Here is a 16,811-nt window from a genome sequence, read left to right as displayed (position 1 = left end):
TTGTTAGCATATATTATGTTTCCAATTTTCAATATCCTTTGAAATTAGAGGTTCTTAAATTCTATGTTATTATAAAAAAATATCAATTACATTAAATTTTTTTATTTATCTTCTTACGACATATTTTGTTTAAAAAAAATACATAAATTATTTAAAATAATTAGTATAGTAAAATAATCCTCATAATTTTATATGATACACTACTAATTACAATTATTTTTATTATTGGTTCAGGGAAATCGAGTGCAGGCAAAAATGTTTGGAACTGATATTGAACCCTGGGAGAACACTTTAAAAATTTTACAGTCCGATTATATCATCGATGCATATGTCAAACCAGTAGATCCAAAGTACAAAATTGGAGAATATCAATATCAATGGACCCTGAACTCAAAAACAATAATAGAAGATGTTCCATAGAACGAAGAGCAAATAGATGCACTGAAATATGAGATCATCTCATTCAAGGACTTGGAGGCTTATAGAGGGTCGATTGAAGAAATAGGTAATTTAATTTAAATTTTATTATAAATTAATTATCAATAAATTAACATTTCATATTTAAATATTTAGATAGTTTAGCTATCGCAATCAAAATTAAGCCAACTAAAAAGGTAACGACAGCATCTGGACCAACAACGATTCAAGAGATATATATTATTGATGAAAGATAAAAAAATTCTTATAACTTCTTATTTTTTTTAAAATTGAATTCCAATATTAATTTAGGAATATTTTATTAATTCTTTTAATTATTTTAATTTTGTAGCTTGAACCCCATATGTTTGACTATGTGGGGTCGATTTGTCCAAGACAAATGTCAAAAAATATCAGATATTATTGAAGATAAGCCAATAATACTTGGAACAAAAATATCTGTTGGATCATATAACGGTATTTATAATAATAAAACAGCCCAGATATTTTTCCATATCGTATAACTAGCACTAATATTTATCTCAATTTCAACAAAGGATTGTCTCTATCATCACGTCCATCAAGTACCTTTATAATCAATCCTCTTCTTCCTAGAGTAGCTGCAATGAAGCAATGGTGATTCTTGAAAATTAACAATTACATATTAATGCATTTTTATTAGAGTTATTTATGTGATTTATGTAATTTACATGTATATTTTATTTCCTTACATTATTATTCTTTTCTGAATTTTAAGTGCGGAGAATAACGATTTGATAATTAAAAGTATTATTGCAAGATCCTTGACATACCCATCTGCACCACTGTCATCTGTTGGTATTCGGGAAATTGTGAAGAATTGTGATATTGCAGAGTTGATTAAGGGTTTACAATCCATGACGGTAAATATTATTTTATTAGTAATAAATTAAAATATTTACACAAACATTCATTCTAAAAATTGATTATAATTTAATGTAGAAAGCAAAATTTTAAATAAAGGCGAAGATAAATGTTATTGACTTTACCCAAGTATTTTATTACATGTCATGCATTGACTGTAATAAAGGAACTGGATATAAATATAATGAAAGCTTCGTTTGTATGTATTGCAAAAGCCAAGGGATCTTACAATTTTAATTTAAAATTGATATCTGATTTAATTCATCATTTAACACTATTCAAATTGAAATTAATATATTCAACGCATTTAAAGTGTTAGGGCATATGTTGAACTGGACGATAATAATGGAAAGCTAGCTGCTACTATGTTTGGTGAAGTAGCAGAACAAGCACTTGGTTGTTCGGCAGCTGAATTGATGGAACATGCTGGAGAGGTATCTCTTTAATTTTTCTTCAAAAGTTGAGTTTTGCTATAATGAATTAATTACAAAAAAAATTGGATTTTTTTATTTTGTAGGAAAATCGACCGTATGTTAAATGCGTTGCGGAGAAATTATCAAAAAAAATTTGGAAGATTCAAGTCTATGCAGATCCAGAGAAACTGAAGGAGAAAAAATATAAGCAATTTAATGTCCTCTCTATTGAAGCGGTGCAAGATGAGGAAAATATTGGATCGTCATCCTAAAATCAAAATTATCTTAAACAGCTTTCATAAAACTATGGGCGATGTTTATTTATAAGACAATGTTATAAATTCTATTAATGGTCTTATTTTATAATATATCACAATGTGTAATTATTTATCAATTACATAAACATTACATTGATAGTTATTTAATTAACCAAAAACATTACGCCTTTATTAATAAAAAATTTATTCTTAACCAAAAAAATTAAATATAAACTAAGCAAACGTGCATTGCACGTTGCTTTCACCTAGTATATAGTTAACGTACAAAGGTGTAAGAAAAGACTAGACGTTATACAAATGAAGAATAATTGAAATTAGAAAGGAAATTAGGTCTCTGTTTCCATATTAGGATTGTAGCCGTTGAGTATTGTTTCCTTGTATAGCTTTGTGTTCGTTTGGTGTGATTTGATGTCTTTGGTCTTGGTAAGGTTGAGGTTGAGTTGCCTTAGTTTCCACGTTTGGTTTTGTAGCCGTTGGTGTAAAGGCTTGATTATCGTCAATAGTCCCCCGCAAACTGAGCCAAAATATAAGGCCAAGTTTGGTCTGTAAAGATTGAAGCGCAGGATGTCCAAGAGGCTTGGTGAAAATATCCGCAAGTTGTGAAGATGCTGGAATGTGTTGAGTATGGAGGAGACCTAAAGCAACACGCTCGCGTACGAAATGATAATTGATTTCAATATGTTTGCTGCGTGCATGGAAAATAGGATTGGCTGTCATGTGTAATGCACTGAGATTGTCACAAAAAAGAATTGGCGCTGAAGGGAGAGTAACACCAAGATCTCGCAGTAGAAAGGAAATCCAAGTGAGTTCTGCAGTGGTGCTGGCCATTGCACGATATTCTGCTTCAGAACTTGATCGAGATACTGTATTTTGTTTCTTGGCAGACCAGGAAATGCAGTTACTTCCTAAGAAAATGCAATAACCTGTAGTAGAGCAACGAGTAAGAGGACAACTAGGTTTAATGTAGAATGTGAACTAAAATGAAGATTGGTATCAAGAGTACCATGCAAATAACGAAGGATACGCTTTACCATTTTGTAATGAGCCAGACTAGGAGAGTGCAAAATTTGAGATACAAAATTAACACTAAATGCCAAATCAGGGCGAGTAAGAGTGAGATATTGAAGGGCTCCAACAATGCTACGATAGTGAGCCGGATTAGGAAAAGGAACATCACTTGTGAGTCCTTTAGTTTTTGGCATCATAGGTGTACCCATTGGTTTACAATTTGTCATTTGAGCATGATCCAAAATTTCAAGGGCATACTTAGCCTGAGATAATGTAAGGCCATCTGAATTGTGAGTCACTTGAACTCCCAAAAAATAATGCAAAGGACTAAGATCTTTCATTGCAAATTGTTGCCCAAGACATTAATAAAAGTAATAAGGTGTGTGGGGTCGGAACCCGTGAGAATGATATCATCGACATAAAGTAGTAAGTAAATTGTGCTTAGAAATGAAATGTAAATAAAAAGAGATGGGTCAGTAGAACTACAAGTAAAACCATAAGCAATTAAAAAATTACTAAATTTATCAAACCAAGCACGAGGTGCTTGTTTTAACCCATATAAAGCTTTATTTAATTTGCACACATGAGAGTCAAGAGTCGGATGGATAAAACCTAGAGGTTGTTCCATAAACATGTCTTCTTGGAGATCACCATGGAGAAAGGCATTCTTGACATCGAGCTGACGAATATCCCAATTATGAACAAGAGCAAGGCTGAGGACAATCCGTATAGTGCATGGTTTGATGACAGGAGAGAAGGTCTCAGTGTAATTAATGCCATCAATTTGGTGGAAGCCCTTGGCTACAAGCCGAGCTTTAAGACGATCTAAGGAACCATCCACCTTGAGTTTTGTTTTGAAGATCCACTTGCATCCAATAACATCCATGTGTGGTTGGTGAGGGACAAGAGTCCAAGTGTTGTTTGCATGAAGTGCTTGAATTTCCTCCTTCATTGCTTTGGTCCAACTGGGATGGTTAAGAGTGGTACGGACAGCCTTGGGTTCCTTGGGAATTTCAATCAGGGAGTGATAGTGGGCATACTTGGGATTAGGTTTGCGGATCCCAACTTGAGATCGGGTTACCATGGGGTGAGGAGGAGGGGGGGAGTTAGGTGTATGAGTAGGGGAGGGTGGAGGGCTTGGTGTTGGAATGGGAGGTGCCTCGGGTATAAGGGGCAAGGGTGGAATAGGGATATGATCAATCTCGTGTGAGGTGGGGATAGGTGGTGATAGTGGTACCTGCATAGGAGAAACACTAGAACCATCCATAGGATTAGTAGAACGCCAAAAAATAAAGGTAGATAAAATTTGATTGTCAGGAGAGGGAAGATGAAGATTTTCAGGTTGTTTGTAAGGAAAAGATGACTCATCAAAAACAACATGTCGTGAAAATGAATGTACGATGAGAGATAGGATGATAACATTTATAACCTTGATGTTTGTCACTATAGCCCATAAAAATACAAGGAAGAGTTTTGGGTTCAAACTTGTTTTGTTTAATATCCCAAGTATAGGGATAACATTTTGAGCCAAAAATTCGAAGAGAGGTATAGTCAGGTTGATGGCCATAGAGGAGGAAAAACGGAGATTGCAATTCCCAAGTAGTAGAGGGAAGACAATTTATTAAAAAAAAGCAGTTGAAAAAGCTTCGACCCAAAAACGTTTAGGAACTCCACTTTGAAAAAGTAAGGTCATACCTAGTTCACGAATGGTACGATATCGTCGTTCAACTAAACCATTTTGCTCAGGAGTGTGAGGGCATGAATCTTGATGGATAATGCCTTGGTTTTGAAGATGCATATTTAGTTGATGGTTAGTGAATTCACCACCGCCATCAGTTTGAAAAACTTTAATTTTTTTGTTAAATTGTCGTTCAATTAAATTTTCAAATAAGATAAAAGCATTAAAAAAATCAGATTTTTTGCGTAAAGGAATAAACCACATATACTTAGTGAAAGTATCAATAAAACATACATAATATTGAAATTTACCAACAGATAAAATAGGAGCGGGTCCCTATAAATCGCAATAAATTTTATCAAATACATGAAAAACATTATTAGAAGATTGTAAAAAGGGGAGTTTACTCATTTTTCCTAATTGACAACTCTCACAAATAGAGTTGGTTTTATTTTTTCTAATAAATGAAATAAGATCTTTAGAATGTAAAACTTGAAGAGTAGAGGCTTGAGGATGTCCCAACCGTTGATGCCACACTTCCTCAGAAACAGTGCGAAAGCGGTTCGAGAAGTGTACCTCAAGGGGTGGGGACAACACATATAAATTACCCTTCCGTTGGCCGGTCAGTAATGTGCGGTTGGTCACCCTTTCCTTAATAGAAAAACCAACACTAGAAAAGTCACAATTATAAGGATAATCTAAGGTTAATTGACTGATGGATAATAAATTTTTTGCTAATTCCGGAACAAGTCAAACATCTTTCAATTTAATAAAAGAATGACCAAATTGAATAAATGTGTCTCCAATATGAGTTATTGTGTGGAGACTACCATCACCAATTAGAACAACATCATGACCAAGATATTGACGTAAATTTGAAAGCATACCTGAATTACCTGTCATGTGGGCAGAAGCACCGGTATCAGCTATCCACTCAGCATCATGAATATTATTTTCAAGTGTCAGGGCAGCCAATGCTTGGGGTATATCATCAGGTTGGAGAGCATGATCAAACCGGTGCCAACATTTAATCACAGTATGGCCTTGTTTCCCTCATATTTGACAAGTGGGTATACGGTTATTGTCCCTGTTATGGTCACGATCAGGCCGTATATTTTGAGCAGGAAAAGTTTTTGGCCCATTGGGCCCACTCGGCTGAGGAGTTTTCTATGCCACTTATGTGGCTTGAGAGAGCCCACGTCCATGAGAAGACCATGACTTTCCTCTACCTCGGTTTTGACCCATTGACTGGCCATAAAACACAATATGCTGTGCATGAAATGCACTCTGTTGTGTCGTGTACATCTCGTGCAGCTGAGTTCGAGTTTCAAATCCTTGCAGCAACAGCACCACCTCAGAGTAGGAAGGCATCGGAGGCTTGAGCATGGTGGTGGTGAAGGGCTCATACTTGGGACCGAGACCGTTGAGGTACAGATTTAAAGTTTTTGAGATGTACCTGAGGGAAACCGATTCCTCCTTCCGCATATATGTTAATTGTTCGGTAAGTTGAAACTCCCTTTCTTGTGAATCTTGAGCATGAGCTTCTTGAAGAGCATGCCACACTTGATAAGCAGAGTTAAGACCACCAACCAAGCCAAACGATTCTTCAGATAGGGTGCCGATAATCCATCCACAAAGCAATCAATCTTCCTTTCGCCATTGGAGGTAAGTAGAGCTAATCTGAGGCTGTGTGGTGGTTGTTGGGTCATCAAGTGGCATGAATTGAGGGGGAGAAACAAAATTGTTGAGATGATTCATGAGGTCTTGGCTCTCGGCCAAGGCCACTACTTGTTCTCGCCCTGATTCAATCGGAGGGTGACAAAATTATTAACAGATAGGGAAATAGCTGCCATGTGAGGAAGACTCTCTTGCTCTCACAAGGCTCTGATTACCATAAAGACAGTTGAATATAAACTGTTTGACACAATGTATCACAAAGCGTGAGAATATTTTAGAGAGCCATTTCATATATATAGTTAACGTATAAAGGTGTAAGAAAAGACTAGACGTTATACAAATGAAGAATAATCGGAATTAGAAAGGAAATTAGGTCTCTATTTCCATATTAGGATTGTAGCCGTTGAGTATTGTTTCCTTGTATAGCTTTGTGTCCGTTTGGTGTGATCTGCTGTTTTTGGTCTTAGTAAGGTTGAGGTTGAGTTGCCTTAGTTTCCATGTTTGGTTTTGTAGCCGTTGGTGTAAAGGCTTGATTATCATCAATAAGTATCACCATAAGAAAATGATAATGGATATTGAAGTGGATCATGACATCTAAAGTAGTATTGAGCTATATGACTATCGCCTAAATGATTGTAAATCATAACATTTTTTCCACGTAGTTGTTTTGAATCGTTATTTTCAATCCAAATTATTGCCACTTGTGATGCTATAGGAGCATTAAAAGCACATTGATTTAAACCAGGATTTGATTTGATATAGATTTTATGATTTTCTATGTTGGGCATATCACCAAGTCTTTAGGAAAAAACTAAATATGGATTAATAGAAAGAACCACCATGAGCTACGCAATAATTGATGCATCCATTCTTCCTGAATTAGAAATACGATTTTATAATTCATGTTCAATATTGTAGAAATATAATTGTAAATATGAAGGATGTCCATCCAAATGAGTCAGATCATTAATATAATGATATATTTGTTCTTGAGCTCGAAATGTATAGATTATTTTATTTCTTCTGCAAAGATTTCTATCAAATTTCACGGTAAAATTTCTTTGCTCCACAATATTTACAACACGACACCAATGCAAAATAGTTTGTCTCATTTGGTACAATTTGTAATATTTGCCCAAAGTGAGCGAATTGATGAGGCTGTTTATAATCTAAAGCATAAAAGAAAAATATTCTAAAAAAATAAACAAAGTTTTAAAATTTTATACAAATTCTCATAAAAAAGATTGTTGTAAAAATAACAAAATAGTAAAAAGATGATGAAAACAACAATTTAATGTTATAGAAAAAAAAAATTTCTTACCTTGCTAAGACCTTAATGTGCTACTTTCACAGTTGAATTGGTCTTGAAGAGTACAAGTAGCCTATTGAATAAAATGTTTACTACTTTGAATATAATATCAAAAATAAAAAGTTTCGTTTAAAAATATCATATAAAATGAAGGGTACACAATAAACCTGTCCAATTACAATTTGATCACATCTATTTGAAATTTCTATAGATGTATTTGTTGATCTTGGTGGCAAGGAGTCTCTTGAATTGTTCTGTTTGTCATAATTTGTTGTATTGAGTTTAGATGCATCCATTTCTTGATCAATAAAAAAAGATATTCATCTCTTGAGAATAGCCAACATCTTGTGAAATGGAGATCTCAATTGGATTGATATCATCATGAGAGATACATTGTCCCTTTTGTTGTAGAACATCAACATTTTCATTACTGTTGAGAATCTGTGTATAATCATTCAAGACATTTGTTTGATAGATGGAAGATTGTCCAAGTTGAATAGCAACATTTGTTTATGATTTATGTCGATGATACATTTTTCTACCTTCTACACGCACAAGGATTACCCTTTTACTGATACAAGAATCGATAGTAGGTAAGTTATAAAAAAAAATTCATCAACAAGTGAAATAAGAATAATACAGCGCAAACTATATCTCTCTCAAAATGAAAAAAAGTTCGGCTTGTCCCCTGCTCTCAGGCCCTGGGTCTTCATGGGCTCTATAGGCCAAGCCGATTAGTCTCAGCCCGGCCCTAGTGATAACGCCCCTCACATGGCCTTTCAATTCAGATGCTCTTTCAGAATGTCTTGTTCACGAGCCCCCAAGCGCAAACAGGCCTAAAAAAGTGTTCATTCCTAAAGCACCACTTACTTCTATCGACTTAAAAGATCTTCGGAGGCAACTAGAGGCCCTGAGGCGTATTGGACGGGAAATAGTACTGAAGACTCTTACAATGTTGTGACTTTTTTGAAAGTACGTTTTGTAATTGTTGATTTTAATCTTTCTGGGGAGAGAGGAAAACAGGGTGCTGGGGCGAGGATTACATCATCTCCCCCTAAATGAAAGTTCCATTCAGGCATTAGATCCTTACACCCAAGTAGGATTCAAACCTCATCTTGGGCCAGAAGGCCCAGCTGAGTCTGGTGGGCTGGGCTTACTTAGGCTGTTTAAAACCATTGATATTAATTAGATTTTATTTTATTTTTTTAAAATGCTAGGGCTAGGCGCTTAAAAGCCCAAGCCGGGGTCTAACTTCTCCACAGAGTGACAACCATGCTTCAAGATTTCTGGAGGAGATATGAGTCAGGTTTTCTGGTTTCCTGTGAGTATCCTGATTAGCCCTCACTGTTAACTGCCAAAAATCCTTTCAGTGATTATATTCCATAATTGTACTCAAATTGAACAAAGGAGCAAGCAAATATCTAAGTTGTAACAATCAAAAACAGACTCACAGAACAAGATTAGTCGATGGGTCTAGTGCAATAAAATACAAGTGATGATCCCGTTAGACGATATATATTCTAAATGAAAACTGAAAACTAGGGCTCCTCAAACTTGATTAAAATATCATTCATCTGGGGTTGGTGTTTCCTAACCTGCAATTTGGAAAAGATTCCCATGTTAGAGACCTGGCTAATGTACGACTATATCCCAAGCCGTATGGCACATTTTCCACATGAAGCCAACTTTTGCAGGAATCAATAAAACAGAATAATGAGGGTGTTCTTACGCCAAATCAGGCCCAAAGTTTGTGAATTTTTATATGACTGATTCCAATTAGTTGAAAGATTCAGAATTTGGAAAGAAATATACAACGAGATGTGGAAGGCTTACTTTTACACCGGCCATTGACAGTAGTTTGTTAGATGCTATATATGCAATGTCTGTATTACTTAGCCTCTTCTCCACAAAATATATAACTTCAGAGACACCTGCCTGCAGGAAAGATGCGTTAGATCTATTAACCACCTACCTATAAAGCCACGAGCAGAAGGGAAGGAAACAACTGCAGAAAGTCAATATATGCCAGGTCAGATCTCAATCTTTTTTTTTAGATAGGTAACAAGTCTCAATAATTGGTAAAAAGTTATGATCTAGAAGGCTAAGACCTCTATGCCACTGATAGCTAAATACTATTCCGGACTCATGCTGTCCAAAGACATTGGTAAGATTACTAATTCTAGAATTCTATTGAAAATGTCTAATGAAACTGCAGCCAGCAATAAAAGTTTCTGCATCTAAAATATCACAATGCAGTATAAACAGGATTCTGCCATCATTATTTGGTTGTCACAAAATATTTGTGGAAATTTCAAAACTGCCCTTTCCTAATTCTTATCATCTTGATACACTGAAATTGTATTTTAAACTTTTTTTTGGGTAAGTTGCTAATCTGACATTAGTTTTCTAGAAAAGTATTGTTTCGGAATTCGCTATGGCCTCACCAGTCTAGATTTCAGGCTGACTACAATTGCTGTTTTGTTGAGTAAAAGTTACGCATCAAAGGCAATCACTTGTGAATTGTTACAGTGGATTTAGTCCAGTAGTCAGCATCGTGTCTCACAGAAGAAGGTACAAGGGCAAAAACCAGGTGCAAGAATGGAAGGGTTCATGCTAATAGTAAAAAAAATTGGGGGTGACTGGTTATGAAATTCCTGCATTATGGCTAAACAAGATGTAGTTGAAACTCTGTTTCAGTTCCCTGACAAGTAGAAGAGTAAACACATAGCACTCCCAGCAAGCCCCTTAGGCATGGTCAAATTCTTGACATCTTTTGGACATAATAGTGTAATCTAATGGGGGCCATTCCAAATCTAAATAATCATTATTTATAACACTGAAAGGGAACTTTAAAACCAGACCTGAATAATTAACTTGGCACATTCGTTGCAAGGAAACATGGTCACGTAAAGCCTCTGCAATGACCATAAGGAGATCAAAACAGCCCTTGTGTATCATAAGTTCTCAAATGGCTATTTTTTCTCAAAAAAAAAAGTTCTCAAATGGCTATTTTCACAATGGTAGCAAGATCTTGAAGAAAATAGCCGAAAACATCGTTGACAATCATTTATATTTTCAACTTCCATTCTTTAATTCTGAGTTCAAATATAGAAAATTCTGGATACTGACTTATTGGAGCAAGCGTGTGTGAAACATGCTTACAACAGAGAATTGAAAAGAAACTCTGATAGGATGCGTGAAACAAACCTGCCCAGCAGCAGAAGCGTGATTTGTATTAAGGATAGCATTGACTTCAGCATGACAAACATAACTGCGGTAAGCAATTTAAAAGGTAAACAACAGCAGAGGGTTCAAAGAATTTTGTCCAAAATAAGATATGGAATAAGATGGTGATATTTTAGCAAAGTACCATGCATTTGGAAATTTGATCACATGGTAGTTGGATCACGATTATGAAGCAGAAGACATCAAGCATCCATTGTGAATTTATACATGTATATAATAAAACAGGTTTCAAAAAGAAGAGCGAAGATCATGAGATCACAAGACTTACGGATACTTTGTCTCTAAAGGATCCCCAGTTTTAGATTTCTGGAACACAAGAGGGAAGATTTACTACTAGCCTTTTCTTAATATAAGAGGAATTTATTTATTATAAGATGCTGACCTTTGCCCAAGGAAGCTTGTCATCGGCACAGCCTCTCGGAAATCCATTATAGCCAATCCCTGAACAAAGAACATAACGCGCGAAACTCTCACCTACATGCTATACATGGCTTTCACTGTTTTGCAGTAATTGTCAAACCCACCAATTTGAACTTACCGAGAATAACACCATTTTCACTCACTAAGCATGCACCAACCTGCATCACCAAATATACAACTTGAATTGGCTAGGATTCTCCAAGTAAACTAGCAAAACAACCACACAATATGAAAATCACGATTTTCACTACATAAATGACAATAAATTAGTGATCGGAGGAACTCCTCTTGTAATGTTTTTGTTAATAATTATTAGGAAGATATAGTATTGCAGATTATGTTTGAGACAGTGAAGGTGTTGCGTATAAGTGTGTTGACTTCCAAATCAACATGTTTTATGCCAAGCTGACTTATAGTAACGATTACAAGGAGTTCAACTATGACTAATACTTCACCATATGGAGTTATGTATTTAGAGCATTTCACCGGATTGGGGCAAATGATATCAAAATCAGCCCGATTATCTCATTTGGAGTCCTACTTCGGGCATATACTACTTTGATCCGGACTGTGTTAAGTGATTACGGAGACTCAACACACGCTTACACAATTTCTTCACAATCCTAATCCATATAGAAACCAAGCACTGCACAATCTTATACACAAGCGCATATCTAAAATATTTGATGTATGACCTGCCTGTTAGGATCTTTGGATCTCTCAGCTGACAAAAATGCAATTGCCATAAAATAATCATCCCATGAAAGATATCTGCATTCAAAATCAAACAATGGAACAAAATAAAACCAATTATTTCCACACAAAAAAAGAAAAACACATACAGTGAATAGTTAGAGCAAATCATTCACGGAAACCTTAAACCGCAACAATCTCCATCAGCTCAATCTGTTATCGAAACAGAACTGAGCATTGTCGAGCGAACAAAAATCGGAATTAATACTGACCCTTGGCGTTTGGAGGGATCGAAGGGGCTACGAGAAGTGCTTTTATTCGAGACGACGCCGTTCCGTGAGGAACTGGTTCTGGAAAAGTGACTTTTGGGGATGAGGAAGAAGCGGAAAGCAAGTGCAGATGCTAAAGCACCGAATACAGTGGCCGTGGACACCAGAGCGAGCTCACGGGAGTTCATGGAACTCGATGATGAAGGAAATGCGAGAAGATTTGTGGAGGGAGGGGTCGAAGGTCACTTTCCCGAGAAAATTATGCTTCTCTAGCACAGCTGCTGAGAGAAAGCAGCGGGAAAGTTAAAATGGAAAAACAGGACACTGAAGAGCACGCGCGCCAGAGCCGGGATTCGTTGCAAAACCTAAAAAGAGAATTTGTTATGAAATTTATACAGCTATGAATGATGTAATTGCTAATGTATCGCCTTTCTTTTTAAAAAGAGTAATATTTATCTTATAGATTTTATATTTATTTTTTTAAAAAGAAAAAAGTGTGTGACATCTGCACTCTTTTTATACTTTTAAATCATAATAAAATAAAAATAAAAATAATAAAACAAAAAAAAAAAATTCCATACCTTCAAATCTCAATTGAACCCCCCTTTGAAAAATTCAATCAATATTATTTGATAGGAAAAATATAATTATAAATATAATTATATATTAATTTATGAATTAATATAATGTGATTAGTTAAAAAAATAAATTTTATTAAAAATAATATTAATTTAAATTTTAGATATGAATAAATTAATATTAATATACAGATTAATATATTTTATATATAGTAAAATTATATTAGATAATATTCTGGAAGAGTGTAATCAAATTACAAAAGTGTACACGCACGAACGATGTGAGTGAGAACTGGGAAGCAGAAAAGGTCTTGCCAAAAAGGGGACCCACCCACTGGGTCAAAGTGGCAGAGGCAGTAACCCACAATCATGGTCAGCCTCACGAGTGTGCCCATCCCACGTGCCGACCTGCCCCTGGCATGGGCTCCTCGTTAAAAAAGTGACAAACCTTTTTTTTTTTTTTGTTTTTTTGGGTACTGCGGGCCGACAAGCCACGCCTACCAATTTCATAAACGTATTAAGGTGGTGTATGGATAGGATTTCAACTCAATTTAATTTATTTTATATTATTTAATTATTATAATTTTTTATATTTTTAATATAAAATATAATAAATAATTTAATTTTTTAAATTTTAATAATTTTTTTTTTAATTTTAAACTAATAATAATATTAATAAATAATATTTTAAATTTTCATCTCAATTCAAATGATTAAATCTTAAATATTCATTTAATGTTTAATTATTTTTTCTGAAAAAAAAAAAATCCGTGCGAGTGTATTATTACACACCCACCCCACCCTTTCACCTTTCTTTCCAAGAAAAGGAAAGAAATGAAAAAGTCAAATAAATTTATAAACATTAAAAAAATTAAAAAAGGCAAAACATAAAAGAAGCAACACAAAATGTCACTTATACCCTCGTAAGTTGTTAATGTATCGAATGTTGGGTTTATGGACTTTGGTTTATTTTTGTGACGGACTGATTTGATGACCTAATCTAACAAAAATTTATTATGACTTTTTAATAGATTTTCAATTAGGCTTAAGCTATTGGGTGATTTTTTATTAGGTTTGTGACTCAAGAAATGCCAAACAAAAATTTCACTTTATAGGTTGCTCGAGTGAATTAGTTTAAGCAGAGAGTTTATTCAACACTTATTCAATATGTCGCTTGAGCGAACATTAAACAAAGAGTTCATTTGAACAAATAACTTAGTAATTATGAAATTAAGATTTCCATCGTACAATTTTATAAATATGTAATTAATGAATAGTACTATAATTGTTTGGAACAACATATTTCACCCCAAAGTATATTTTACATATCTATGATGAAAAAGATTTGTGGAAGCTCTATATTCTACGTATGTATAAGAAAAAAGATTTGTGAAAGCTTAGTCATTTATTAATTTATACGTAGCGCCTCTAATTTTTTTTTTTTTTAAAGAGACGACTTTACATATATTAACCTATACATAACGTCTAGCTATATGCATTCCGATGATTGTCTAACATGATCACTTGTGTATGGTTTTAGAATTTTAGTTTTGAGTTGATTGCCTATCCTTATCATGGTTTGGGAGGGGGTTAAGACATTTTGCATGGGAAGCATAGGGCATACTAGTAACTTGAACAACTTGAGATTCTTTATATACAGCCACAAGTTTCTGGTAACCCCCCACAAGGCCTAACTCCCCTCACCACCACCTTCTTAATTGATCATTTCCAGTACTGCACCTAGCTAGCTTAGCTAGACCCTTTTCAATTCCTTTGATCAATGGAAGAGGACGATCAAAAGGAGTTGCAGTTACTTCCTGCTCCATACTCTCTACCTTCTTCTTCATCAATCATGTCATCTTGGCCATCTGACTCGTCTTCGACAAGGAGTCGATCAACGGTGTCTGATCGTAACTCCAGCTTTCACGGCCAAGCACTAGACCTGCAGTTATCAATCAGCTTAAGGCCAATCCAGCCACCTTCGGATTGTATTCTCTCTGGTCCTAGTCTCTGTGCCTGCGACGATGTCAAGTCCGAGACGAGCTGTGTCGATGCTTTGAAATGGCAGGCGGCGGAGCAAGTTCGGCTGGCGGCAATAGAGAAAGCGTATGCAGAACGAGTGAGGGAGCTGACGAGGAGAGAAATGGAGTTGGCGCAGTCGGAGTTTGCGCGAGCAAGGCACCTGTGGGAGAGGGCCAGGGAAGAGGTGGAAAGAGCAGAAAGAATGAAGGAGAGGGCGACGCGCCAGATAGACTCTACGTGCATGGAGATCACTTGCCAGTCTTGCAGGCAAAGGTTCCGGTCTTAAATAGTACTGCTCAAGCTGGATATATATAGAATCCAGCATTCATTTCAGGGCGTTCAAGGCAAAGGCCGATCAAGTATGCAAATTTGGGTTCTTGGGTTTCTGCAATTCGCTGTAACAAAAAGTTAGGTACAAGCTGATAAAGCACACAATTAATAAAAATGGCAGGAGAACCACTTCGTGATGAACTTTTCACTTTTGTCTGCGTGATCTGTATCCTGAATAATTAACACAACCATCTACGTTATATGGTCCCGCAGGGATGATTATATGTTCTGTTGCCACAAAATATTTTAAACTCAAATTAATTTTCACAACTCAGAAAGGTAGTACTACTCCTTCAGCTTGTATATAGCTTAAGACTAGGCGATATTGCTCGAGCTAGGGAGTTTTTTTATGCCATTTCATCTCTCGGGATTTGATGACAGGGAATGCATCATCTTGATTCATCGGAAGCCACAGCACATGCATGTTCAGTTGATCATTTGATAGCTTTTAGGGGTATGAGTCACTGACAATCATATCTTTCGCCAAGATCTACAAACTCTAGCTAGCTGCAATGGACACACGTCGTACAGTACTGCCCGAGTTTGATTCTTTCTCTTTTGGCTGGGTACTTGATCCAGTTTTGAAATCTTTTTCTTTCTCAAATGCATGTACTTGATTGTCGTTCTAAATGAATTTTCAATCAATTGCCTCGCTTCCATACATAATTAAGCTGACAAGCTAGGGACCCAGATCAGTGAATCTATTTTTTATGATGATCAGAAGATCTTGAACACATAGCTAGTGATCATAGCATATAACTTTATGCATGGATATCGAATATTTTGAGAATTCCTAGACGCTAATTGATCTGCGCACTAGCTGCTCTATACAGAAAGAATTATCCTATTTGTAGATAAAACAACAATCATACACGAGAATGTAAACAGATCCATTTCATCGAATTGTGCAATTAGGTGACTACAAGTTTGGCCGAGCTGGTTTATGATTATTCCCACAATATTCCAGAATCAAAACAGTTTCAGCTCTTCGATCGATCATTTCATGGCTTGAAACTTCACTGTGGAGATATGGCATCAGAACCTTTGAAAGCAAACAGAAGGAAATTAATGAGAAAATAATCAAATCCAAAACACATCAAGATCTGTAGTACTAAATATTTGCCGATGAACACCGGGTCTTTGATCACTATCTTAATATTAATTCTTTTTGGATACGGAACTTGTTTGATATTTCTTAATGCTACTGAGAGAAGTCAAACCTGATACAGCCAGGGTCAAGTTTGGAACCTTGATGTTGATAGAAGGCATGTATATCCGAACAAAAAGTGAGTAATTCATCCAGAAGAAGACAGGATATATAGCTGTATCCACTTGTATTCAACTTCTTAGCTTTTGCTCATCAGAAACCAAACACCCACTACCCATGTCTGGGATCCAACACAGAAAAGGAACATTTTTGGATAGGATGACTACTAAAAAGCATCCTTCACAACAGTGAGCGCCAGTGTTCCTTTTTACGATGTCGCTGAAATGGCATTGGCCGGGTTGATCGATCTGTCAGCAACCTGCAAGCATATTACTCAAATACAGTTAATCAGTTAAGATCAGT

The 16,811-nt window shown here is 35.6% G+C and overlaps 2 protein-coding genes and 1 long non-coding RNA gene across 4 annotated transcripts; 2 read left to right on the top strand and 1 right to left on the bottom strand.

Moving 5' to 3' along the window:
- The first annotated feature begins 1,080 nt into the window (after positions 1 to 1,080).
- On the top strand, positions 1,081 to 2,101 carry LOC122282839. Its single transcript, XR_006230475.1, has 2 exons — positions 1,081 to 1,754; positions 1,838 to 2,101. It is a non-coding gene; the product is annotated as an uncharacterized LOC122282839 (long non-coding RNA).
- A 6,929-nt stretch (positions 2,102 to 9,030) lies between these two features.
- Positions 9,031 to 12,705, bottom strand: LOC122280503 (deoxycytidylate deaminase). 2 transcript variants are annotated; one of them, XM_043091422.1, is made up of 9 exons: positions 12,315 to 12,703; positions 12,045 to 12,120; positions 11,468 to 11,507; positions 11,312 to 11,370; positions 11,198 to 11,235; positions 10,891 to 10,954; positions 10,545 to 10,598; positions 9,517 to 9,618; positions 9,031 to 9,278 (listed from the first exon to the last, which is right to left on the bottom strand). In XM_043091422.1, the coding sequence occupies exons 1-9, from the start codon at positions 12,497 to 12,499 to the stop codon at positions 9,222 to 9,224; spliced, it is 675 nt and encodes a 224-aa protein (XP_042947356.1). In that variant the 5' UTR covers positions 12,500 to 12,703; the 3' UTR covers positions 9,031 to 9,221. The 2 variants fall into 2 exon arrangements, with proteins under 2 accessions (XP_042947356.1, XP_042947357.1); XM_043091423.1 differs by lacking the exon at positions 10,545 to 10,598 and having other exon boundaries at positions 12,315 to 12,705.
- A 1,845-nt stretch (positions 12,706 to 14,550) lies between these two features.
- Positions 14,551 to 15,463, top strand: LOC122280779 (protein indeterminate-domain 16). The gene has a single exon (XM_043091798.1). The coding sequence runs from the start codon at positions 14,670 to 14,672 to the stop codon at positions 15,195 to 15,197; it is 528 nt and encodes a 175-aa protein (XP_042947732.1). The 5' UTR covers positions 14,551 to 14,669; the 3' UTR covers positions 15,198 to 15,463.
- The last annotated feature ends 1,348 nt before the right edge of the window (positions 15,464 to 16,811 follow it).

Source organism: Carya illinoinensis, chromosome 11 (genome assembly GCF_018687715.1).
Source record: "Carya illinoinensis cultivar Pawnee chromosome 11, C.illinoinensisPawnee_v1, whole genome shotgun sequence".
Lineage (NCBI taxonomy): Eukaryota > Viridiplantae > Streptophyta > Magnoliopsida > Fagales > Juglandaceae > Carya > Carya illinoinensis.
This window is presented reverse-complemented; position numbering and strand designations above follow the sequence as displayed.